Consider the following 25,728-nt stretch of genomic DNA (forward strand, 5'->3'; position numbering starts at 1 on the left):
TGTCAACTTTCTTAATTTACCAGGTCTTCATGATAAGTAGTTTTCTGCAGAGAACCCTACCTGTGCTGTGAAATGCTTTGTTGGATTGTGCAACACATACGGGAAATGTTGACTTTATAAACAGATTAGAAATACACCCTCAGTTTATTTGCTGTTTGAAAGTCACCAAACATTTGAGTAATGACTAACTAGCTTTATTGTGAAAAATGACTTATTCTTTAAAAAATGATAATAATAATGATATCTGTGTGAATTGTTCCCATGTGCAGCATTAGACAGAGTTGGAACAGTAATTTGAAGGCATGCTAATGGAAGATGTCTAACAGCTTCTTTCTGTCTCAGAACACTGACCCAAGAACAGGAAGTGCTCTGGTTGGAGCAGGCCTGTTTACCTTATATGGGCGCTCCTGTTTGTCCACACAGCGAGCAGAGAAGACACACTGAACTCTCTCAGTCCAGGTCTGTGCAGCAGAAGCAGGATGCAGGTTCTGCCGATTCTGAGGGTTTTGCTGACCGTGGAGCTGGTGCTGGTTTCTGTGGAGCGTTCTGGTCAGTCTGAGTCATTTCTTATCACTGTGTTGTTTATTTGTGTGATATAATATAATAAACTTCAGAGCAGGTTTCAGTTTTAGGACATTTTACCTTTTGAACTTTTGTTCCAATTCAAATGAGAAGGTCTCTTATAAAAGCCTCCACCTATTATTTGCGTCTTGTTAGTTGTGTTTTAAGAGCTAAGCCTGCAGTTAAAATTAGTTCAAACGTTTTAGTGATTAGTAATTAGTTCAAGTATACAGAAAAAGTGTAATAAAACGAACAAAAATAAAAGGATAGAATACTAAAATAAAACAAACTTCACAGATTGTTCTATCTTTACAGGCCAGGCTGGTTTATCCTGTCATTTAAATGATATATATAATATTCAATGATACAATTAATTCATAACATATGAAGAAATGTAAAGTGTAAAGTAAAGATAAAATAGTGAGTGGTTTTTGACGGACTGCCAGCTCTGATACATTTTTCTATCATGCCCTCTTAATGAGAATTTGATGTATTTCTGGCTGTTTTACAGCAGATGCAGATTAAATACAGGTGAAACTGCTCCCTCTGCAGGTTACAAAATGCCACTAAAATCAACAAAGCGGTGTGCTTTCATTTACATGAATGTGTTCACATAATGATAAAGTGATCTATAGATGTTAGTTATGAACAATTTATCAATCAATCAATCTTCATTTATATAGAGCCAAATCACAACAAATGTTATCTGAAGACGCTTTCACAAACAGAGCAGGTCTAGACCGTACTCTATGTTCTATTATTAACAAAGACCCAACATCAACACAGGATAAGATCTAGTCCCATCTTACAGACAGGACTCAGTCTGATCTCATCTTGACCATCCCATCATGAGCAGAGCACTTTGCAGCATTTAGCAAGTTACAGTGGCAAGGACAAACTTCCTTTAACAGGCGGAAACCTCCAGCAGGACCAGACTCATGTTAGACACATATCTGCTGAGACCGTGTTGGAGAGAGGGATAGAAGGGAGAAGAAGAAGAGAGAGAGAGAGAGAGAGAGAGAGAGAGAGAGGGAGAGAGAGAGAGAGAGAGAGAGAGAGAGAGAGAGAGAGAGAGATGATAGTGGTAAGATGGATAGTAGTAGTTGTTGAGCTCAGGGACTCCAGAAAGGTCTATGGTTAGTAACTTTAATGGGACAGGGAGAGTTAAAGCAAGTGATGGGGGGGCACCCAGTGTGGGGGGGGGGCACCCAGTGTGTCAGTGTGCCAGTACCCCTGGCAGTCTACGTCTATGGCAGCATAACTAAGAGCTGATCCCAAGCCTAAGGGGTAGGATCCAAGTGTGTCAGTTTGCCACTACACAACCAGCAGGCTAAGCTTATAGCAGCATAACTAAGAGCTGGTCCAAAGCCTCAGGGGTAGGATCCCAGTGTGTCAGTGTGCCAGTACCCCTGGCAGTCTACGTCTATGGCAGCATAACTAAGAGCTGATCCCAAGCCTGAGGGGTAGGATCCCAGTGTGTCAGTTTGCCACTACACAACTAGCAGGCTAAGCCTATAGCAGCATAACCAAGAGCTGGTCCCAAGCCTGAGCCAACTCTAACTATAAGCTTTATCAAAAAGGAAAGTTTGGAGCCTACTCTTAAAAGTAGAGAGGGTGTCTGCCTCCCACACTAGACTGGTAGATGGTTCCAAGGACAAGGGCTTGATAGTTGAAGGTTCTACCTCCCATACTACTTTTAGAGACTTTAGGTACGACAAGCAGGCCTGCATGTTGGGAAATTAGCGTTCTAGAGAGGTGATAGGGCACTATGAGCTCTTTAAGATACAAAGGTGTCTGATCATTAAGAACTTTGTAGGTCAGAAGAAGGATTTTAAATTCTAGTCTAGATTTTATGGGGAGCTAATGTAGAGAAGCTTACACTGATTTTGCACCAGGCTGTTGGTGATTTACATATTGTTGTGATATTGATGTTACCACTCTGTGAGCTGGCTGACAGTCACCTGTTTGTGCACAATATGAACACAACAAACAGCCTGAGATATCATAGATATTAAAGAGTGTCCACGGTGTGTTTTACTCTCAGACTGTGGAGGGAATGGCCGTAGAAACCGTGATATCACCCGTTGGTTTCTCGACTGTTTATATGAAGCTTCTGGAGGGTGGAGCTAGAGGGTATGAAGAGTTAGCAAATGTTAATAATGCTAAAGTTAACACCAAGTTGCAACCTCTGGTGTTGAGAAATCAAGCCAGTGGGGAAGTGCAAAAAACTGCAGTTCCTTAAGTGTCCACTTGAGGCTGGCTGCAAAGCAAAGGAGACGCCCTTAGTTCTGATTCTAAAAAGCCCATTTTTCAACAAAACTACATCCTGGTACTCAAAGTTTTTTTTAGGTATGTAGCTCATTTATCTGTTTGTATGCACAGTATGGGGTTGATTTCTTAAACATATTATTTAACACATCTGTTATGATTCCATCAAAGCTGAAAGTTAGACAGAAACTTGCATAACACAGTCAAAACCAACAAATCAGTGAAAAATAAAACACCATGAGTGTGTTTAGAAGAAAATACCAGACTTATGAGAGCAGCAGGGGAAGTTGGCCGGAGCAGAAGAAGAAGTTCTTGCAGTAGTTTCTACAAAAACGAAACAAACATATTAATCATTGGTGAAGAAGTTTCTGGAAAAATGCCTTATATTGTGCAACTCTCCTTGAGAATGGAGAACAAACTTTCCCCTGTGTTGAAATCATGGAAACCGCCCTCTGGAACACACACACACAAACACACACAAACACACACACAAACACAAAAGTGAAAACATAGTCATCTGTTATCCTGTTCTGATGTGTGTGCAGAGTGTGTGCGCTGCTTTGAACGTTTCAACCTGCTCCTGGGTCAGTGTGATGAAGAGGTCGGTGAGGTGGATGAAGATGACTGTTGTCAGAACCCTCTGTATGGTTACAAGGCAGAAGACGGAGTGTGCCGCCTCTGTGGGTCAGTGCATGAATACACACACACACACACACACACACACACACGAACACTCTAATAACTCTGAGCTCTGTGCTTTGACACTGAACTCTTTAAACCATTAGAGGCCCTTACACTGTTATTTAGCTTTCACACATGAACTCCTGACATTTTCTAGACAGCTGTCCAACATTCAGGGCCTACATTTTCTGGAGATTCTCTGGAAACACTCCTTTTGACCTCTGACTCCACACTGACATTTCTGCAGGGGCTGCAGGAAAAAGTCACCTGAAAGTCCTGGTGAACCGATCCCAGCATGTGTGTTCATGAATACATCTCTCTGAGACGATGCCTCAAAATTTTCCAGAGTGCAGTGCATGTATGAAATCAGCTTAGGACAACCATTCAAGAAAGGACTGTTACACCTTTCCATGACTGCACAAACAGACGTGGAGGTTTAAAGTGAGGTTCTGGTTCTTGTTGTGTTTCCAGGCCGCCTGCATGGTCTCCCTGGTCATCATGGTCACACTGTAATGTCCTCTGTGGGGACGGAGTGACGCAGAGAAGAAGGAAGTGTTTCGGCAGAGGCGAGTGTGAGAACTCTGCAGACAAACTGGAGATGGAGACGGTACCCTGCGTCGGCACCTGCTGCAATAGTACGCATACATACATGTCGAGATGTATCATTAACATTAAACTGGATTTGGTTAATCACTTTGTGTGTGTGTGTGTGTGTGTGTGTGTGTGTGTGTGTGTGTGTGTGTGTGTGTGTGTGTGTGTGTGTGTGTGTGTGTGTGTGTGTGTGTTTGAAGCTGAGGGGTGGACCTTGTGGCTCCCCTGGTCACCTTGCTCGGTGTCCTGTGGAGAGGGCGGAGTCAGGAAGAGAGAAAGAGTCTGTTCAAGTCCTCCTGAGTGTCGCTCTGCCTGCAACGGTCCTTCAGAGGAGACAGAGGCATGTCCCCCACAAGATACCTGTCCAGGTAACCTATCTGTCTGTCTGTCTGTCTGTCTGTCTGTCTGTCTGTCTGTCTATCTGTTAACTCTGAGCACACACCCACCTGTCTGTCTGTCTGTCTCTCAGTTCACGGAGCTTGGACAGGCTGGTTTGATTGGTCTCCTTGTTCTGGATCATGTATCAGCGTCCAGGACGCCCCAGTAAGATGGCGATCGCGAACCTGCACTGACCCCGCCCCCTCCTCTGACACCGTCCCACCTGGTAATGGATGCCCTGGAGAAAACTCCCAGATACAGGACTGCAGCGAACTCCCAAACTGTCAAGGTGAGCGAAAAACTGATCGGATAAATCTTCAAATGTTTGAACGAAAACCAACATGTGCTGACGGATTGTTTGTACAGTGCATGGAAGCTGGGGGGCGTGGTCTCCAGCAGGGCCATGCTCGGTCCCTTGTGGGGAGGGGCTTCAGCTGGCAATCAGAAGCTGTGATCAACCCGCCCCAAAATATGGTGGCAAATTCTGTGAGGGACCAAGCACTCAGAGCAGCATCTGTCAGAGTCCCTGTCCAGGTAACACACTCCACCTTTAATCAGTCTTTTAGTTTCTTCCAGATTTTCCTACATTTGGCTTTGAACGAATCTCTCACTGTATCTTGTGTATTATCATTATCATTATTATTCTGCTGTAAAGATTAGCTTTTTTGAATTGGTGTGTATGTGGTTTCCGATACTTCCGGAGTCAGCCTCAAGTGGACACTCGAGAAACTGCAGTTTTTAACAGTTTTAACCAGTTTTTTGGAAAATGGCCACCAATCTTGGAAAAGCTTCTTGAGATCATCATAAAATATCTCCCTCCATGTCTCTCCATGAAGTTAAAATCTGTCTGTGTGTCTCTTGTAGTGGACGGGTTTTGGTCTGGTTGGTCCAACTGGGGGGAATGTTCTTCTTCCTGCATCCCACAAAGCTCTGTCCCCACCAGGACTCGCCAACGCACCTGTTCTAACCCCGCCCCTTCATCCAACCCACCTGGGAGGAGTTGTGAGGGGGAGGACAAGCAGGCAGACATCTGCAACCACCTGCCTCACTGCCCAGGTACACCTGTCCGTCTGACCACTTGTCCACTAAATACAGATTAATTTCTTTCTCTCTTATTGAATAATGCGTACTAGACCGCTATGGCTCACCTGCAGATAAGACAACAGCTCCCTAAAGTCCATGTACAGACCACCATGAAGAATCCTCTCAGGTGTCCTTGAAGAGGCAACTCCCTGGTGTGTAAAGGATTGTGTATTGACACAAATGCAGTATTGGGACCGCTGGCTTTTCAATTTAACTTCTAACACAGTTGAGTTCAGATATCAGGCAGAGCTGTAAGAGTCTCTTGGACTGAAACCAGGGGTCTGGACTGGCTGGGCTGAGCCAGGAGGGAGGTGAGTGTAGAAAGGTGGAGGCTAACAAACACCCACACAACGGTTCATATATGGGCAACGGGGCCTTGAGGATGCAGGCAGGAGATGTGGTCGAGGAAGAAGCCAGTGCAGCAGCGCCATGTTAACTCAAAGTACAAGCTGACACACCAGTAGGGAGTAGGTTACAATGTTACAATGTTACAATGTCATTTAGCAGACGCTTTTATCCAAAGCGACGTACATACGAGAACAAGAACAACACAAGCAAAGATCTAGACAAGAGGAAACAAGATCAGTAAGAGTAACAAAGTGCTTCAAGTCAATTTGGGTGCAGGTACTGCCAAGCAGTGTAAAGGCAATGCACTAAAGTAAGTAAGGATTTTTTTTTTTTCCCGAAATAAGGAACATCTACAATGAAGCAACCAAACAATTTAAGACCTTCCATTATCATCATCAACAATTAACATCACCACAATAATGACCAAAGTACCAAGTGCTGGGTCACTCAAGAGCTGAACACAGATTCCCAGAGTAAAGCAGGACAGTGCGAGTCAATCGTAGCTGGAAGACATGATCTGCCACTGGGGACAACAGTGGAGAACAGTCTAGCTAAGTGCATAGTGCTTCCTAAAGAGCTGGGTCTTTAGCTGTCTTTTGAAAGTAGAGAGGGACTCTGCAGATCGAATGGAGTTGGCCAATTCATTCCACCATTTAGGGGCAACAGAAGAGAAGAGTCCAGCTAGTGATTTTGAGGCCTTGTGTGCTGGAAGCAGTAGGCGCTTTTCAGAGGCTGAGCGTAGCGGGCGAGAAGGGCAGTAGACCTGGATGAGGGGTTCCAGGTCAGTTTTGGTTCCTGCTTTGTAAGTCATGATTAGAGTTTTGTATCTGATGCGAGCTGCAACTGGAAGCCAGTGTAGTGAGATGAGCAGGGGAGTGACATGAGCCGTCTTAGGCTGGTTGAAGACCAGACGTGCTGCTGCGTTCTGGATCATTTGCAGAGGTTTAACTGTGAATGCAGGGAGGCCTGCCAGTAGAGAGTTGCAGTAGTCAGAGTAAGTGGAAGGTACGTCAGGGCAGGGAGTTTCAAGGAGCCAGGAGTTAAGGCAGGGTGTACACAAAGCAAACTGAGGCTGATCATGGCCTGACGAGCTGCTCCAACCAAGAATGCCTGGTATGTCAGAAATCTTGGACAGCTGTCTGCATCTTCTCACGCAGTGAAAGCAGGGCTAAGAGTCGATTCCTTAACTCAAGGTTTTTTTTCTTCTGATTGTGAAAATATAATTCACATAAGGCCTAGATAAACACTGATCAACAGTATGACCACGTGTGGAATCTAAAGCAATACAACACCTCAGCTTTTATATTTACAGAAAGGCAAGGATTGTACCTTTCTGAGTTTCTGAGCCACAAGACGCCACAGGTTGGTGTACAGAAAAACTCACTCAGTGGGGTTGTGAGGAGAGACACAGAACAGCCAGAGGAAAGGCAGAAAGAAACCAAAACGGGGACTAAAGGCCTGGACCACATCAAGGCGATGGGGAATCAGTTTGAGTAAGAGCGCTGGTCAGTCTGGGATGGCAAAGAACAATCTGGAAAAGAGTGGGTGAGCAAGACAGGAATGAGTACTGTTGAATATTGTTATTGTGGGAGTGGCCAGCAGGCAGAGAGGAGCAGAGCTGTCATGGTGTCTAACAAGGTGTCTCTGTAGAGTTACTCTGTAGGCTGCTGGTAAAGACGATATATCTCCCACCTGTCCTATCAGAGAGGATAACCATTCACAGGTTTTCAAATAGAGACATTAACAGCCTGCAGGTTTTTCTGTAAGTCCTAGCTGATCTTGTCTCCTCTCTGTTTCCCATGTCTCTCTAACAGTGGATGGAGGTTGGGGGGCTTGGTCTCCCTTCTCCTCCTGTCCTGTTACTTGTGGTGTGGGGCTTCAAGTGTCCGTCAGGAGATGTGAAAGCCCCGCCCCAAAACACGGTGGGCTGCCATGTTACGGAGAAAGAAGTCGCACCAGCATCTGTAAAACCAATGTCCACTGTCCAGGTACACAAGAATCTCGTATTCATTCAGTGCTTCATCTTTGATCTTCATGCGTACTAAAATATTCACCAATTCAATTTGTCCGTTTTGAGTTTGAGTTTGAGTTCTGTGTTTTTCCAGTGGACGGGGTGTGGTCAGAGTGGTCAGAGTGGAAACAGTGTAGATACCCATATGGTGACAAAGACATCAAATGTAAGCAGATTGGCGGCAGTCAGATCCGGGAGCACGAGTGTCTCTATCACGCCCACAACGGGTCCATCTGCAGCGGGATAGAGCTGACGGAGAGACGGGTCTGCTACGATGTTACCAACTGTTACAGTGGGTGGAGCTAAAACTTTATTAACAACATAACGATCACAGTAAACAAAAGGCAACATAGAAAGATATAAAAGAGCTTGTTGTGTGTCACAGTAAAGGGTACCTGGGATGGCTGGGAGTCGTGGAGTTTGTGTAGACCCTCTTGTGGAGGAAATTCCAAACGCGTCAGGATGAGGCGCTGCAAACCGGACTACAGCGATTACCGGTGAGTCCACCAACTCTGCACCTGAGGGAGGGACACCTGGATCAGCAGAGTGCCATGGTTTCAGTGGAAAAATGACCTGACAGGGAGTGAACCTTGTGTGTCTGTTTTTTTTTCAGTCCCACCATTGGTCGTCAGAGGATGGGGGCAACATTCTTTGGGAAACCTCTGGCTGACTGCGGCGCTGTGCCCGATAGCGGAGAGAAGTATCAACGTCAGGCCTGTGTGAACGTTCCTGCCTGCCCTGAAAACTGATGACTTTAACACCCTCACTTAATAATGAAACAATCACCAACACAACACCGTCCCAATGAGCTTACACCTATGAAACATGCCAGTAACACACTCACCAAGGAATTGAGTAACACTGAATGTTCTGCATTTCCAGAGCTGGACTCTAATGAACACTTCGCACTGCATACTGAATTTAAAACTTAAATTCAGTTCCACAAATCTCCTAAACACAAACAGTGGTGTCATTTTATTCTAATCCATGAAATAAAGTACAGAACATTAACGCTGCAAGTAGAACAATCAAAGTTTGTGTTCTTTAAAACTTGCTTTTTTTTTTAATGCAACAAGTGTTTCTAAAAAATACATAAAAAAATAAATAATGCTTTTGTTGCTTGACTCCTCTTGCTTGCTCTTTCTCTCATACACACACATATAAACACACACTTGTCTTCTGAGAGAGGGGAGGTTGTCCGCGAGGAATCCTCATCAATAGATACCCTGGTCTTGAGAAGTGAAGCCAATGCAGAAGCGCTACAAACGGCAGTTCCTCGAGTGTCCACTTGGGGCTGGCTGCAAAAGCTCCAAAAGCCACATACACATCCTTTCTAAAAAGTCCATCCTGAAATAAAGACGTTCACAGCCTGATTTAAAAAAAACATTTCGGTCTGAATAGCTCACTTCACTTGTGCAGGGGGTGAGTTTTTTTTAATAATTAGTGTGTAGTTATTGAGGCAATGAGTTTTGCATAATTAGGGGCGTGGCTGACCTCACTGACAGGCGGGCACACTGTAGCTGTTAGCCAGGAGGCAAAAGGCCCACCTCAACTCCACCTCCTTTCTTCATGTGAGGTTAACTGAAAGTTGATTCGGCATTTCCAGCTCTGCTTCAGAAACCGAGTGGTGGCTCATTTCTTTATTTCTAAAAATGTGTTTAAAAGCAGAGGGACATTTTTTATACCTTTTCATTGAGGTCACATAAGGGTTAAAGTTATGCATACATTTGCATAGTTAGGGTGAGACTAGTGCAGGGGTGTCCAAACTTTTTTCAAAGAGGGCCACATACGATGTTGTCAGAATACTTCAGGGCCAGGGGCTCCTACTGAGACTTTGGAATCCTAAAAGTTATATATGAAATATCTATTTAATAACAATGATTTTAATTTTTTTTCTCAATAAAACAGTAACTAGGAAGTCCTCGGTTCTCCACAAGCCACGTTAACATTAGCAAACGTTATCTTCTTCTAGCAGACAACATTTTAAGAACAAATATTTTTTTTTTGTTGCGTTCTGAACATTTTTTATGCACCAAATTCTGCATTTTCTGAACAATTTCATAATTTTGATGATGTCTTGTGTCCTCTTTTGTGTCTTCTGACCTTTTGTGTTCATCAAGAACATTTTCACATCATAATAAAAACTTAAATTTTAAAACCTGACAGCTTTAAGAGTTCTTGTGTTTCTTCTTTAATGCCGTCTTGCAGAATTCCCACTGCTTTGGCTTTAGACAGGCAGTCCATATGAAGCTTTTTGAGACGTTTCTGGTTTGACTTTAGTTTTGTTTTTGCACTTCATAGAAACTGCAAATGTACACATAATTCAGAAGGTGATTAATTTCTTTGCTATTAATAACACAATTTAAGATGGAAGCTTGGGGCCATAAATGAATGGACCTTGGGCCGCAATTGGCCCCCGGGCCGTAGTTTGAACATGCCTGGACTAGTGGGTCCAGTGTCTTTTGGCTATGAGACCTCAGGCCTGCCTTAGCTCCACCTCTTTGTTCCTAGAGTGACAGAAAGTTAGAGTTAGCATTCTCATTTTGTTGACTAACCAAAATTCCAACAGATCCGTGTCCTGTCCATCTCCGATCCGTCACGGCACCAGATCTGATAGGTTTGTATTCTAGTCAATGTGTTAACTCCCACTGGATCCACTCCGTTGCTTTCCAGCTTCATCTCTGATCCGGCAGGTCGGAACGCAACGGATCAGATACGCAAGACTTCTATTTTTGCTGGATGCCGAAGCACGACGCATCAATCTCAACAGAGAAGATGGAGCGGGACAGGAAGTCAGGCACCAAAACAAAATGAAAACACCCTGTTCATTTTCAGAATAAGTCTGTGAAGGTTCTCAGTCATCCAAGTCATGCTAATCCCAAGTTTGATCCGTAAGGCAAATTTCTACCAGTCCAGTTGCCTTACGGATCAAGCTTTGGATTTTCAGAATAAGACAGTGTTATCGTCAGATCGTTTTTACCTTAACTACAACAACAAATCGTCATGATGAGCGGAGCCAGGCCTGGAGTCAACAGGTCAGAGGTTTTCAGAGGACCAGAAAGACAACATGGATGAGGAGAGGAGGAGGAGAATCCTTGATTCAGTGATCGCTGCGGGAAAACCTCGGTCACATGACTCTAGCTGTCCGGTGGTTCTGCGTATCCGAAAACGCAACCGGTGGGTGTTGACAAGAGAGCACAGAGCCGGACCAGACCTACCTTAGATGTAGCGCAGCCACCCACCACTAGTCCAGGCTTTGGCTGCAGCTACTTCCAAAGTCCATCAAGCTATGCCGTAAACCAATGATCCTTAGCTATGATCCTTCATAAATTTAATGTTGGAGAATATATAAACAGGATTTTCAAAAATGTTGAAATGCTTTCAAAATTGTGCAAAACCAAGAAGTGATCATTCAAATCAGGAAGTGTGGTATCAAAGAAAAGGTCAACTTAATGATGATGTTTCTATTTTAGGACCTTAACAAATAGAAAGGACCAACATAAGCCCCGCCCACACTGTTTATTAACAGGTGACTGCACAAAAATGACAGATTACGACTCCATTGTTCCTCCAAACACACATTTTCTCTTCATCAGTCCTTCAGTGTGCAGAATTCAGACGTATTTGTGCCCTGTCCCCCTCCCCCGCTCTCTGTTTTGACATCATGGAAGTGTCCCCACAGGGCGCTCAGGTCCCAGCTCCAGTGTTCCCAGTAATCCCAGTCTCTGCCGGGACAGAACTCCCTCAGTGTCTGAATCAGTAAAAGTCCAGTTAATCCAAACACCAGCTCTTTCCAGTGAAACAAAGTTCAGTAGTCTTCGCCGTAAGCTTTCTTCTTCTACTGTTTTTCATTTTTTGGTAATGTCGCCACAGCAGTCAGTGCGGCCGGTCGCCTCTGGGATCCTGCGTTTGTCTCCAACAAAGACATTTTTCTGTTTGTGGGGTTGGTTTGACAGTAAAGTGTTTTTTATAGTACGACGTCACAAAACTTCAGGAAAGGAAACAGAAACAAAAACATCAGTGAAACTCGTAAATCTGTGGCTGATCTGTGTACTCTTCGTTACTTATCGTTAAAAATCAATAAATATATCTTCAAAACAAATGGCTGCTCTGCTTCATTTAACTTATTACAAGAACTCCTGACAAAAATACACAGACCGTGTTTTTGTTAGTTTATATTTTTAGCATAAAAACTGAAATATCAGAGCAAAGCTTCAAGTTCTGTAGAAGACACAAACCCAGACTGAACCAGCAGCTGTGAAGTTACGTTCGGACCAAAGCAAAACAAATTCTCGTCTCGACTGATTATTGGTCGTCGGATACATCGTACACCCAAAGCTGCACACAGCTGGGTTAATGTCCCCTCTCTCTCTCTCCATGAATCAGTACCAGGAGTTCTCTGATGGAAACCGACCAACAGCATTTCATATCAGCTACAGAGCACCTGTCCACATCTCCGCTGAGTCTCAGTTTCACTGTATCCAGCAAGTCCCAGTCGAGTCTTGCTGCAGCAGAATGAAACAGATGAACGTGTTGACAGGATGCTGAAAGAACTACATCATGATGCAGATTTGTAAACTGTCTGAATTGTGATTTGTAAGGTTTGTCTGCAAGAAAACAACTTCAAATGCTGTTTGTTTTTTCAAATGGAGTTTGGTTTGTACATTCCTGATGAAACACCAGGAAAATCTCAGTGCTGACATTCTTGCTCGATGCCAATTCAAGCTTCATTAGCATTCTTAAAGTGCAAAAGTTTGGCTTAGCTTTTGTTCTCAACAAAAGTTAGGACCAAAGTTGGACTAACTCGGCGGATTAGGTTTCCAGCAGACACTGAACTTCAGTCCCCACAGGTCTTACACTGGAACCGCCGTCTCTATAAAAACTCTGCTGTGTCTACCTCAAACACATTAGACTGAATTAAACATCTTATAAATCTCATTCATGTCTGTTCCAGTGTAACAAACTCAGCTGTAAATAATGTGAAAGTACCTTTAACCATGTGTTCCCCTGGCATGACAACAAATAACAATTTACATAAAAAGACTTCAAAGTAGATTAAACAGAGTTCCCAACATTTGCATCAGCTGTTTGCACTGACGAGGTCTTTCTCAGGCTGATGAATCATCAGTTGTGTATGAGCCATTTTTACCTATGTTGTTTTTGTTTTTTGTTTTGTTACTCGCAATCGCCACAAGGGGCACTTCAGGTAAACAGGCAGGTAAATGCTACAAAAGGGGCACAGGTGAAGTAGTGATCTTGGGAACGGAAAGAGTACACGGTTTTCACCACTCGTCTTAGACCACAAAGTTGATTTCATCACGCCTATCACCATCAAAGTAAGTTTTTTACCTGTTTATCTTTTGGAACAATAACCAACAATAACAATAACCTTGGATTGGACATTGGATTCCTTTAGAAGCGCATCAAAAACACCTCACTCCCACACCCAGACAGTGACTAAAATCAGGTCAGGATAGTCACTACAGGTTGTTCACGGAAAAACCTAAAACTAGTTAAATATATTCTGACGTGTAAACATAATTAAAAACTGATTTTAGAAATCAAACATTCAGCAACAACAAAACGTTTTCTTTGCAGATTCAAAGATTAGTTTTTGGTTGTAAGATGTAAGACATCTCTACCGACCCTTTTTTAAGTTTTGGCCGCTGAAGAGAGACGAGAGATGTGGAGAGTAGAGAGTGAGGGCCAAGCAGCAAACTCCGGTCTAAAAATATGAGTCCAATACGGAAGTGTTAAAAGCTGCAGTTCATCGAGGATCCGCTTGAGGCTGGCTCCCGAAGTACCGGAAGTCACATACACACCAATTCAAAAAAGCCGATCTTTACAGCAGAAATAAACCCGTTTACAGCCTGGTACAGAAGATGAGTGTCGTCTGAATAGTTCATTTCACGATGTCCTCTCACTGTGAGGGGGGTGAATTTTTTCTAATGCGGCAATTTCTAAGATATTGAGATTAGGAGTCTTCCAATGAGAGGCACAGCTGACTGTGGGAACACTGTAGCTGTTGCCTCAGACAGTCAAACTCCGCCTCTTTACGTCACACTGGCTCGACAGAAGCAATATGGCTGCCGCCGCCGATTGGTCTCAAAACAGCGCTTCAGAAACAGATGGGTGACGTCACTGACACTACGTCCATATTTTATACAGTCTATGGGGATGACATGCAGCAAGGGGGCGTGGCCAGAAGACAGCTGCGACGAGGAATGTAGCCAATGTACGCTTTAACCTTTTGGTTAACTCAAAAGGCAACCTCAGGTCTAAAATTAGAAGCCCATGCGGAAGTGTTATAAACTGCAATTTATCGAGCGTCCACTTGAGGCTTACTGCAGTAACAGAAATCACATACACACCAATTCAAAGAAGATGATCTTTGCAGCATTAATAAACATGTTTACAGCCTGGTTCAAAAAACCGGCTTGACTCTACGTAGCAAATTTCTCTATCGGCACACACTGTACAGAGGGTGAATTTTTTGTTCTAACGCAATGGTTCAGAAGATATTAAGATTACGAGTTTTTGCCCAAATAAGGACATGAATGACTTGACTGACAGGCGGGAACACATAGCTGTTGGCTAGGAGGATCAAACCCCGCCTCTTTACCTCACACTAAGACCGGTTTAGTTCAGCATTTCCATTATGGCTTCAGCGGGTGACGTCACGGATACTACGTCTATTACTCATACAGTCTATGGGCTAACATGACCTGTTTTTAAACAAAGTGAAACCTCTTTAAACTCAAACTCTGACTTTGCAAACTAAAGTAAACATCATTTGGATGGGGCCCTGGTGGCCTAACGGTTTAAACGCCTCAAGTATAGAGGCTATAGTCCTAGTTGCAGAGGTCACCAGTTCGATTCCCAGCCAGTCGACCATTTGCTGCATGTCTTCCCCCACATTTCCTGTCTCTCTTCCGCTGTCTTGTCAATAAAAGCGAAAAAGCCCCAAAATATAACTTAGAAAAAAAGAATCATTTGGATTCATAAAGATGTTAGTGTCGCTCTAAAGGTCTTTATTTATACCACGTCATAAAACTTTGTTCTTCAGGCTCTGCCATAAATATTAACTTTTCACCTCACAGATTTTGCCGTCCCTTAAGCGTACCGATTTGTTTCTATTTTGTGAGGAACTGTTGAATTCATATTTGGGAGCTGATTGTGTTTTGCTTGGCGGGATAAGACTTCGTAGACAGTGCTTTTTTTTAAGATAGAACCTGCTCATTTAATCTTTTGCGTTAACTTCATCGTCATTTATCCACCTGACCTCTGGACTCAATCCGACTTGTTGGGATGTAAAAAGTTCAACCTTAACTCTGTGTTGAGAAAGACCTCCAGTGTTACAGTGTGATGTTACAACGTAGATCGCAGCATGTCTTACATTTTCAGGTGAGTTGGAGGTCAAAGGATCCCAGAGGCGACAAAAAGTTTCTCTCCTCTCGCCGAGGTTTTTTGTTTTTGTTTTGTTTTTTTAAGAGATGTATAGCATCTTTGCTATCAGTGATGTCATGTGTCGTTTTATTTAGTACAGCTGCTCAGTGATGACATCATTAGAGAGGCAGAGTCTCCACATCCCCTGTCCCTCCCCTGTCGACTCGCCGGGAACCAATCAGAGCGCTCAGGGGGAGGGAGGATCATCTGAAACCCGCCTGGATATAGGACGGAGCGGAGTGAGCTGATTGGCCGAGCTCTGTGAGTCCAGTTTGGATGTTTGATCATCCTTCAGTGATCGAGTGTCCCAAAAAAAACGGAGAAAAATCAGAGAAAAGAAAATAACTGGAAAGAAAGAGATAGGGAACAAGTTTTAATATCCAAAACTTTAAACATCACATTTTTTTCTCCAGCGGGAAATCTCTCATTCTTATTCTCTCCTTCTTTGTGAGTGCAAGATTTTCACATATGCCTCACTTATCTTACTCGAGAGTGATGTAAAAGTTGTTTTCAAAGTGACTCACCTGGTCCTCTGAGCCTCCAGTGCTACGTTTGAGACGGGACCCCCGGCTGGCTGCTTGGCTCTGATCCCCTCTCCTTCAGGGGGGGGCTGATCTCCTCCTCGGGGTCGTAGTAGTAAAACTTCCTCAGGTAAGAGATGAGAGGCCTAAGGGAGAGAAAAAGAGGCCACAGACTGTTTAACAAAGCTGCTTGGTAAACCTGTAATGTGTGTGTAATGTGTGAGTAGATCACAGGTAGCACATGTGTGGTCTGAATCAGGAGGACAGGAGATGAAGTGCAGTGATGTGAAGCCTCTGATAGTTTCCTGAATGTGTCAAGAACTCATAAAACGTATTTAAAAACACTTTGAAATGTTGTTTCTGCGACTGTTTGTCATCCTGCTGTCCTGCTGAAGTGTCCTCAGAAGTTTGACCAGACACTCACGTGGGCAGCGGCAGCTCCTGGATGTGGTCGATGCGGACCAGCTGTCGGATGCAGAAGCGACACAGATGCTGCAGAGACTTGACACTGCTGAACCTGGAGACAGGGTACAGGAGCTGGACCGGGGTTGGGGGCAGACCTGAGGACCAGCAACAAAACTGTATTTATACAACCTGTGTGTACAGACTGAACGAAGGAGAGGCGGAGGATCGGAGGTGCAGACAGGGGATTTGCTTTCAGCGGGGTAGGGTTTCAACAGGTGGAGGAACAAATACAATAAGGTGAAGGTGGAGGCAGATACAAAGCTGGGGACATACAGGTGGAGGTGAAGGCAGGTAAGAGGTGCAGTCCAAAAGCAGAGACAGACAGGCAGAGGAGGCCTTGTGCCAGACAGAAAGAAGTGGAGACAGACAGGTGAAGTCAATCAAGTGGAGACAATAGATGTGGGGTTTAGGGAGACAGATGAGACAAAGGGGGCGGAGACAGAAAGGTGAAAGTGGAGATGGACAGGTGGAGATGGACAGGTGGGGACGAAACGTTGGTGGGAAGACAGAAAGATAGATACAAGGGCAGAGGGAGAGGTGGAGGTGGAGGCCGGCATGTTAAGGCTCGTAAAAGGCAGACATACAGGTGCAGATGCAGACAGGTTGAGACAGACAGACAGACAGACAGACTCAAAGGTGCTTGCAGACAAGTGTAGGTGAACACAGACAGGTTAAAGTGCTAACACAGGCGTAGGTGGAGAAAGACGGCACACACAGGTGCAGACACATGGGTGGAGATGGACACAGACAGGTGGAGTTAGACAAGTTGGTGCAGAGACAAACAAGTCAAGGTAAAGATCAAGACAGCAGGTGGGGGTGAGGACAGGCAGGTGGGTACCTGGGACTCTGGAGCGCAGGAAGTAGAGGAACTTTCCGTTCTTTGAGTGCATGATGGCTCGCTCTATGAACTCCACCACAGAATGACATCGATCCTCAAACTTTGGGTGACACCACAGACTGAATGTCCCTGCAGGTGTGAGAGAGAGAGAGAGAGAGAGAGAGAGCTCATATTATATTTTGTACTTTTAACAGCTCAGGTCCTACACCTCATTTTTTCCATGCTTTCAATGTTATTTAATCTGTCGGTGTGCATTTCTTCCCTTGGTGTAAAACACAGCAGAAATAAACATGTTTACAGCCTGGTACAAAAAAACGAGTGTAGTCTGGATAGCTCATTTGTATTCGGCACACACTGTACCGGGGGTGAATTTTTTTTCTAACACAATTTCGAAGATACTGAGATTACAAGTCTTTCAATGAGAGGCACAGCTGACTTGATTGACAGGCGGGAACACTGTAGCTGTTGGCTAGGAGGCTCAAAGCCCGCCTCTTTACGTCACAATCGCTCGACAGCAGCAATATGGCCCCTGCCGATGATTGGCCTCAAAACAGCGCTTCAGAAACAGATGGGTGATGTCATGGATACTACGTCCATATTTTATACAGTCCATGCACTGGAAGCTAAGGTTCATGGGTAATGTAGTATTCACAGGGAAAACAATATACTCATGTCTCCACTGAGTCAAACTTCACCTGAAGACCTTACTTTTGTTTCCCTGAATCTTTTTAAAAGGTAAACCATTAAGACAGATAGTTAACAAAATGAATCCGTTTATACATCATGTGAGTGTGTGTGTGTGTGTGTGTGTGTGTGTGTGTGTGTGTGTGTGTGTGTGTGTGTGTGTGTGTGTGTGTGTGTGTCTCACCGTGTGTGTGTGTGTGTGTGTGTGTGTGTGTGTGTGTGTGTGTGTGTTACCTCTGTAGTGCTCCATGCGTGTGTGGTGTGTGACTCCCTGTGACCTGAAGCTCAGACTCAGGATGTACCGCGGGTCCGAACTGTCCCGGACCAAAAACGACCCGTCAGGTTTCCCCTTCAGCTTCATCTCTGCATCCTCCCAGTTCATTGGACCCCAGTACCATCCGCACTGTGATACACACAAACACACACACACACACACACACACACACACACACAGATGAGCCCCCTCCTCTTAAACAGATTACATTAGTTCATACAATAGTTCAATGAAGACTAAACAGCCCCAGACTTTGGCCTCACTCACCTTCTCCAGCTCTCTGAGGCTGGTGGCGAAGCTGCCTGTGTCCGGTCGGCTGAGGGGGCAGCGGGGAACGAGTCTTGGTGGGGGGTGCTGTCCATCGGGGCGTAGAGGGATGGGTCTGGGTAAACCTCTGAGGAAGGTGTCTGAAGAACACATTTGAGACCTACGTCAGTGTGAGCGCCCAGAAGCTGTACACACCTGAACACACCACCCATCCACCCTTTACAGGCCCTACCTTCATCGGACATCCTGTGTGTGTGTGCGTGTGCGTGTGCGTGTGCGTGTGCGTGTGTGTGTGTGTGTGTGTCTCACCATGTGTATGTGTGTGTGTGTGTGTGTGTGTGTGTGTGTGTGTGTGTGTGTGTGTGTGTGTGTGTGTGTGTGTCTCACCGTTTAGGCTCAGGCTGTGTTGGATGGTGCTGAGGGTGGGAGGCAGGGCCATCGGTCGGGGGGGTAGAGACTGCATGGACGCACCTACACTGCGCTCACTGAAGGGACCCTGCTGCTGAGGAGGACCGCTGAAATCATCTACAGGAGGGAGAGAAGGAGAGAGAGAGAGAGAGAGAGAGAGAGAGAGAGAGAGAGAGAGAGAGAGAGAGAATGATCACACCCTAAACACACCTGAGGAGCTGAGGGGGGGTTAAAGGTGAAGTGACAACAGCCAGGAAAGGTAGTAAAGAGGAGGAAAAGCAGAGAAGAAGAAAAGTACCGAGCAGACTTAGGCTCCGTCGGGGTGGGGGAGGAGGCGTTGGGGGATGAAGCGAGTTCAACCCCCTTCGAGAGATATCCACATCAACCAGAGACACCGTCTCACCTGGAGACACACATACAACATACACACACATACACAGGTGTTAGGGCAGAGAAGTGAAAAAGTGAAATGTTAGTGTTTAGTAGGAAACCACAGAAGAAGAAGAAGAAGTCTGGAGGTTGTGATCCCCTGCTTGTCCCCGTTCAGGTGTTCAGATAAACTCAAAGGTGTAGGAAGTGTTTGAAAGAATATGTAACAGTGTTCGGTTTCGCTCTTACCGGTGAACGCAGGAGTGAAGGGCACCGGAGAGAAGGCACTGTGAGGTCTGACCTGCAGCCTGATGGAGACAAACAAAAACCTCTTCATCATCATCATCATCATCATCATCATCATCACCACCAGTAGCAGCAGTTTCTGAGCCTACACCAATCAGAGTGCCAGGAGAACACCTGAGGCTGAATGGACCCCTCAGAATGACGGTGTCCCCCTGACGGTGCAGCGAAGGGAGGCGTATTTTTATCAATCTATATCACGCCACCTTTCCGGCCCCTGTTTAGCCTATTTCATATTTTATTGTCCTTTGTTGTCCAACTTGTTAATCACGGATGACAAGTTCTTACGGATTAAAATAAAAAAAAGAGAGAATATTCATTTAGTGAAAGGAGAAGAGGGAAAATGACAAAGAGCAAACAAAGGAGTTGAAAAATACGATAAAAGAAAGGAGGAGGAAGAAAAATGAGAGGGATTAAAGATGGTATAAATTAATAAAGTGCAGGAAAAGAGGAAGATAGAAAAACAGAGATCTGACTTCCAGTTGGTAACAGACGATGCAGAAGTGTAAGCGAGGATTTTTGCGTGTCGTGTAAAAAAAAGAAGGAACTGTGAGATTGTTTGTTTGAGCGGGTGATGGAAGGGAAGTCTGTTCAGCTGCACAGAAATATTCATTAAATCAACACTTTTAAAGAAATCATTGAGGCTACTTTGACTTTTCTTAAAGGAATACGATAATGTAAAACAAGTGTGCTGAATTCTCAGCATCCAACATAAAACATTTCTTTACTGTGTTGAACAGGGTCTCCTTTTATCATTGACACCATTTAAAAAATACATTTACATTTTTTATTGTTATTATTTTTCCTACCTTGTTGGAATCTATTTCCTCATGTAATATACAAATTATCACAATTGTTTTTTATTTTTTTATAGATGTGTGTGTAAATTTGTGTACATATAAATGTGTAATAATTTGTTTGCTTTTTCCATTACTGCTATTATTGTGATTAATTTAGTAATAATTAATGTTGTAATTCTAATAAAAAAGACAATTATTGTTATTATCATTGAGTTTTTATTTATTTTTTTAAATGTATTTATTTATTTATTTGTATTTTCTTATTATTATTTAAGGATTTTATTTACTTTTATTTTTATCATCATTAAAATTATTTTGTTTTATTTTTGTGATTTATTCACTTTCATTTATTTATTTATTTTAATGTATTTATTTAGTTGTTTTAATTGTCTTGTTATTGTTTAAGGATTTTGTTGACTTATTATTGTTTTATGAATGTTAATTACAAGTGTTCAACACAACCGTCAAATTATGTCAAAAAAAGTTCCAATAAGCAAATTTCACAAAACATTTTTTTTTAAAACAGGCTCTCCTTTTAAACACTGTTATTGTTTGAGTAGTGTAAAATTGATTTTTTTGTAATGATAGTTTTTTATTATTTTGCTCTTAAAAGCTGACAACAGGAGCAAAACACACATTCCAACCAGCCTGTACAGGTTGTCAGAAATCCTGTTTCTAAACTTTGATACAAAACTAACACAAATCAAACTATATCAATACCCGTCTAATGAAGATTAACTCTGGGGTACCACATATATTTAACTATCTATCTATTTATCTATTTATCTATTTACTATCTATGTGAATTTGTAGATTCGAGCATTAAAGCTTCTAAGATTATAGAATAACATCTTACTTCTCAGTTTCACCCAAAGCAAATCTCTCTTCACTTCCTCTTTAACTTGAATGACCACTGTTGTTCTCTCTATCTTTCTGTTGCTCTCAGCATTAAAAAACACAAATCTAAATCTGTGTTTTCACAAACTTTTAGCCTCTATTGAATGTAAAAACATCATATTATTTGAAAGCACGTGGTATTCAAAAGTATGAAAGAAAGTTTGACTACCTTCGTCCTGTACCGGTGGACATGGCAACGATTACACCAGTCAGTTTCAATTTGACTGACGGCTCTTTCTAACCGAGTGGCAGCCTCAGGTCTCAAAATATGAAGCTCATGCGGAAGTGCTAAAAACTGTAGTTCATGGAGCGGCCACTAGAGGCTGGCTGCAGAAACACCAGAAACCACATACAAACCCATTCAAAAAAGACGATCTTTACAGCAGGAATAAACATGTTTACAGCCTGGTTCAAAAAACGGTTTAGGTCTGTGTAGGAGGTTTGCCCATATAAGGGCATGGCTGACTTGATTGACAGGCAAGCACCCTGTAGCTAGCTTGGACAAAGTTTGGTTGTGTTCAGCATTTCAAATATGGCTAACGCCAACAATAGACTTCGAAACAGCTCTTCAGAAACAGGCGGGTGAAGTCACGGGTTCTACGTCCTAGTTTAAACAGTCTTAACCGTTTTTGAACCAGGCTGTAAATATGTTTTTAATTGCTGTAAAGGTTGTCTTCTTTGAATGGGTGTGTATGTGGTTTGTGGTGTCTCTGCAGCCAGCCTCAAGCGCACCCTTGATGAACTGTAGTTTATAACACTTTCACATGGGCTTCATATTTTTAAGACTGGCTGTTGCTGCTTGGATTAAAACCAAGAAGGCAACCTCCAGTCTAAGGAAATGAAGAAGAAGCACTGCAGACATGAAAAGAAGCGCTACAACTGCAGTTCCATGAGTGTCCACTTGAAGCATCTGAAGCCACATACACACTCATTCTAAAAAGCCCATCTATACAAAGTTAGGGGCAAAGCTGACTTGACAGGCAGGCACTCTGTGTCTGTTGTCCAGAAGGCAAAAGGCCCGCCTTAACTCTGTTTCTTTGGCATTTGCTAGGTAGACCAAAAACTGGGTTGAGTCTGCGTTTCCAATATGGCTACCGCTGTATGATGGGCTTCAAAAGCCGTCTTCAGGAGCCAATGAGTGACATCACTTAGACTTAGACCATGTGGATTTTAAATGGGCTTAAAACACCGCTTCAGACTAAATGTTTGTGTTTGTCCAAAACTTTTAAGCCAATCATCGGCAGGAGCCATATTGGAAATGTTGAACTCAACCAAACTTAGTGTGAGGTGAAGAGGCGGGGCTTGAACCTCCTAGCCAACAGTTACAGTGTTCCCGCCTGTCAATCAAGTCAGTGATGTCCGTATTTCTGCAAAAATTAATAATCTTAATATCTTCTGCAAAAAATTCTGCTTCATAGTTTGAGACCGGAGGTTGCCACTTAGTCTAAGCAGATGTCTGTCCACCAATGAATGAATCTGGTTCAGTTTGAGGTGTCTGCCTGTTACAAGACGTTTCTCTTACTCATCAGAGATGAAGGATTTTGGGAAATAATAAAACAGAGAGAACTCTCTAGACCTGCCCTTCAAGGAGAGTGTACTCAGATAACTTTTGTTGCAATTTGGAGATATATACATCATCAAATGATCTGAATCAAAGCTTCTCAAAAGACTCTTTTTATTCTGTGGAGAACACTTGAGTTTAGGTGCTCAAACCTGCAAACAGGTACGTTTATATCAGGTGTTTTTAGAGCGGCTGTTTGTTGATTCTAGAACTCACCTAGTCAGACTGAGACATAGTCCAGCAGGCTGATCAGAGAGTCCCAGTATAAACCAGAATCCCTGTACACCCCCCCGACTGTTAGAGGACGGCTGACTCCAATTTGAATAATGACTCTCATCCTTTAAAAAGAGAATTTCAGCTTAATCTGTCTGCACACAAAGAACCTTTTTATCTTCTCTAAAGGGGTTCCACTTTTTTATTGTCACTTTGTCGGTCACATCTTGTCTTGTGTTGTTCACCGTGACTCACTCACTGTAGACCAGATCCACCTATAGGTCAGGTACTCATAAAGTGACCGAGCGTAACTTGTTTCATATCAAACTCCCTCCCTCTGATTCAGAATGTTTTAATGATCAGCTGAAGCTCTGTGATGGGGTTAGATGTAATCACTCAATAATAAGAATAATTCATGTCTGAAGTCTGACACCTGTTTGATCTGTTGACCTGTTCCTGATGTTTTTATGCCACACACCCCCCCCTGCTGATCAGTCTGACCCACAACAGACTTCAGAGGACCGATGTCCCACCTGCACCATCAATCAATTCATAAAGGATCACTGATGTACCTGCTGCCGTCCTGCTCCGCCGTGCTGCAGGTAGACCCCCACACGTCCAGCAGACTCCCTCCCGACGATGTGGACGACGCAAGGGATGGCCTCTTGTCCAGCAGTCCCCCGGACCCCCCACTAGAGCTCTTGGTCCTGAACAGCTTACTGAGACGGACCTTGAGGGACCCTCCTTTTCTGGACTTCCCCCGCGGTGTCTTCTCTCCCTCTCTCCCCCCTGCTACTCCCAACTCCCCCTCCAGGACCACCAGGGGGGAGGCGCAGCGCCCCATGCCCCCTGAGGCCACACCAAGTTTAGGGGTAGTGGCGCGGCTCTGGGGCTGAGAGCGGGACTGGTGCTGGTGAGTGGGACGGGGACTTGGGGCAGGAGGGGTGGATAGGAGTGAGTCAGGGGACACCTGGAAGCTGCTGAGTCCTGCTCCAGTCTGGGTGGGCTGCGTGCGGACTGAAGGGTATGAGTGGGGTGGGGTGGTGGTGCCGATGGAGGGCCGGGGGTCTACACAGGGGGTTAGGGATACTGCAGCACCCAGGACCGCCAAAGAGGACCGGCAGGACTGATCAGTGCAGACCCCCGCCTCCTCCGCCAGCCTGTGGACCTGCCGCATCAAACCGCTCAGAGTCCCGCTCGAGAACACAGGCCCAGCCCCCCCAGGCGTCCCCCCTCCACCCCCCATCCCGTCTACTTTCTCAGTGTCCCCCATGTCCCTGTCCCCATCCTCCTCCAGTCCACCCACCTCTTCAGATCCCAGACCTTCAAGGACCAGCAAGGCATCACTGGTCTCACTTGGGTCCTCACTTCCTGTCCCCGAGGTCAGCACACTGTGACATGAGCACCCCCCACCTCCCTCTCCTCCTCCCTCCCTCCCATCACTCAGCTGGCCCAGCCTCCGCGCCAGAGCCAGAACTGGGTCCTCCCCCCCAGAGGAGCAAGTTTTCCTGGGCTCCAGCAGGCCCAGACGCAGGGCTTGTTCCAGCAGGCCTGGGGGCCATTTAGCCAGTCGGTCTGTCAGCAGGCGGTGTCTGTGGCACAGAACTGACCCAGGTTCTGAGTCCAGTGCAGGAATGCCCTGCTGGGGGGTCTGTGATCCGTCAGACCCCTTAGATAGTCTGAGGACCGGGTGCCACTGGAGAAGCTGTGGCTGTGGCTGCAGATTTTCCTCTGCAGAGGGGTTGCAGTGTGAGTTCTGGTCCCTCCCGCCTCCAGGCCCAGGACCAGTTGTTGTGCTACCAGGACCAGGACCTGATCCACAGTCCAGTTGCTGTCTCTGTTTCTCAGCATCCTCCTGAAGGAACCCTGGAGGCGGCTGCTCCAATCCGCACTCTAGGATCCGGTCTCCGGACCGCAGCAGGTTCTGAAACACCATCAGCTGCGCCCTCGACCCGTGCCCCCCCTGCACCGGGTAGTCAACAAACCTTTGGGCCGCTATGGCGAAGTCCTCCGGCGGCGGTGGAGACAGAGGAGCCTCGGATCCCGGCGGGGCCTGCGTCAGCATCAGTCCGCCGTCCAGCTCTCCTTTCCCGGGAAGAGGCGAGCTGTAGTGCGGGGAGGCCGAGCCGAGGCCTGGAGAGGGGCCGCTGGGGTCCAGATCAAAGCCGCCGCCGTGGTGACCCAGCACAGACTTCCCGGGCCCGAAGCCTCCGGACATCAGGTCGTCCGGCTCGTCCAGCCGGTCGTACTCGGCCGCGGAGACGAGCCGCATCAGGACGAAGTCTGGGGACAGGTCCGCGTCACTCATGCTGCCAGGCTAACGTTAGCTCTTACATAACAAACAGGAGCTAACGGGGCTAACGGGGACCAGCTGCTGCATCCTCCCCGCAGACCGGACCCCCCACCGAGCGCGGACCCGGAGCCGGACTCTGCCGGCTCGTGAAGGTAACGGCTCCGCGGAACGACGTCAGAACATGAAGAGACATGAGAGAACCGCCCGGTGCCGCCGTTAGTGACGTTAGCTCGATGTTAGCCTCCGACCGACTCTTCCTCCGGTGAGAAACACGGATGTGATGATGATGATGGAGGGGCGCGAGGAGGATGCGCAGCGGAGGCATCAATTATCGATTAGAGCTGATTGATAAACTACGGAAGAGGATAAGAGCCACTGAGAAAACAATTCAATTCAATTTTTACTTATTATTATTATTATTATTATGAGAAAAGTCAGAATTCTGAGATTAAAGAATTCTGATTTTCA

The 25,728-nt window shown here is 45.1% G+C and overlaps 2 protein-coding genes across 5 annotated transcripts; one reads left to right on the forward strand and one right to left on the reverse strand.

Moving 5' to 3' along the window:
* The first annotated feature begins 417 nt into the window (after positions 1-417).
* Positions 418-9,045, forward strand: LOC117832012 (properdin-like). The gene is made up of 11 exons (XM_034710959.1): positions 418-549; positions 3,375-3,513; positions 3,982-4,145; positions 4,302-4,469; positions 4,571-4,768; positions 4,846-5,013; positions 5,344-5,535; positions 7,725-7,898; positions 8,016-8,213; positions 8,307-8,418; positions 8,535-9,045. Exons 1-11 carry the CDS (start codon positions 480-482, stop codon positions 8,668-8,670), a joined length of 1,719 nt encoding a protein of 572 aa, XP_034566850.1. The 5' UTR covers positions 418-479; the 3' UTR covers positions 8,671-9,045.
* A 2,380-nt stretch (positions 9,046-11,425) lies between these two features.
* LOC117832009 (suppressor of cytokine signaling 7-like) lies at positions 11,426-25,573 on the reverse strand. Of its 4 annotated transcripts, XR_004635124.1 has the most exons (11): positions 23,540-25,572; positions 19,443-19,501; positions 19,123-19,227; positions 18,804-18,941; positions 18,417-18,556; positions 18,110-18,278; positions 17,192-17,320; positions 16,313-16,448; positions 15,892-16,034; positions 15,318-15,712; positions 11,426-12,426 (listed from the first exon to the last, which is right to left on the reverse strand). XR_004635124.1 is itself a non-coding variant. In XM_034710952.1 (10 exons), exons 1-9 carry the CDS (start codon positions 25,273-25,275, stop codon positions 15,914-15,916), a joined length of 2,733 nt encoding a protein of 910 aa, XP_034566843.1. In that variant the 5' UTR covers positions 25,276-25,573; the 3' UTR covers positions 11,426-15,656; positions 15,892-15,913. The 4 variants fall into 4 exon arrangements, 3 of the variants coding, with proteins under 3 accessions (XP_034566843.1, XP_034566842.1, XP_034566844.1); XM_034710952.1 differs by having other exon boundaries at positions 11,426-15,656; positions 23,540-25,573; XM_034710951.1 differs by having other exon boundaries at positions 11,426-15,712.
* Positions 25,574-25,728: the final 155 nt, after the last annotated feature.

This window comes from Notolabrus celidotus, chromosome 20 (genome assembly GCF_009762535.1).
Source record: "Notolabrus celidotus isolate fNotCel1 chromosome 20, fNotCel1.pri, whole genome shotgun sequence".
Taxonomy (NCBI): Eukaryota; Metazoa; Chordata; class Actinopteri; order Labriformes; family Labridae; genus Notolabrus; species Notolabrus celidotus.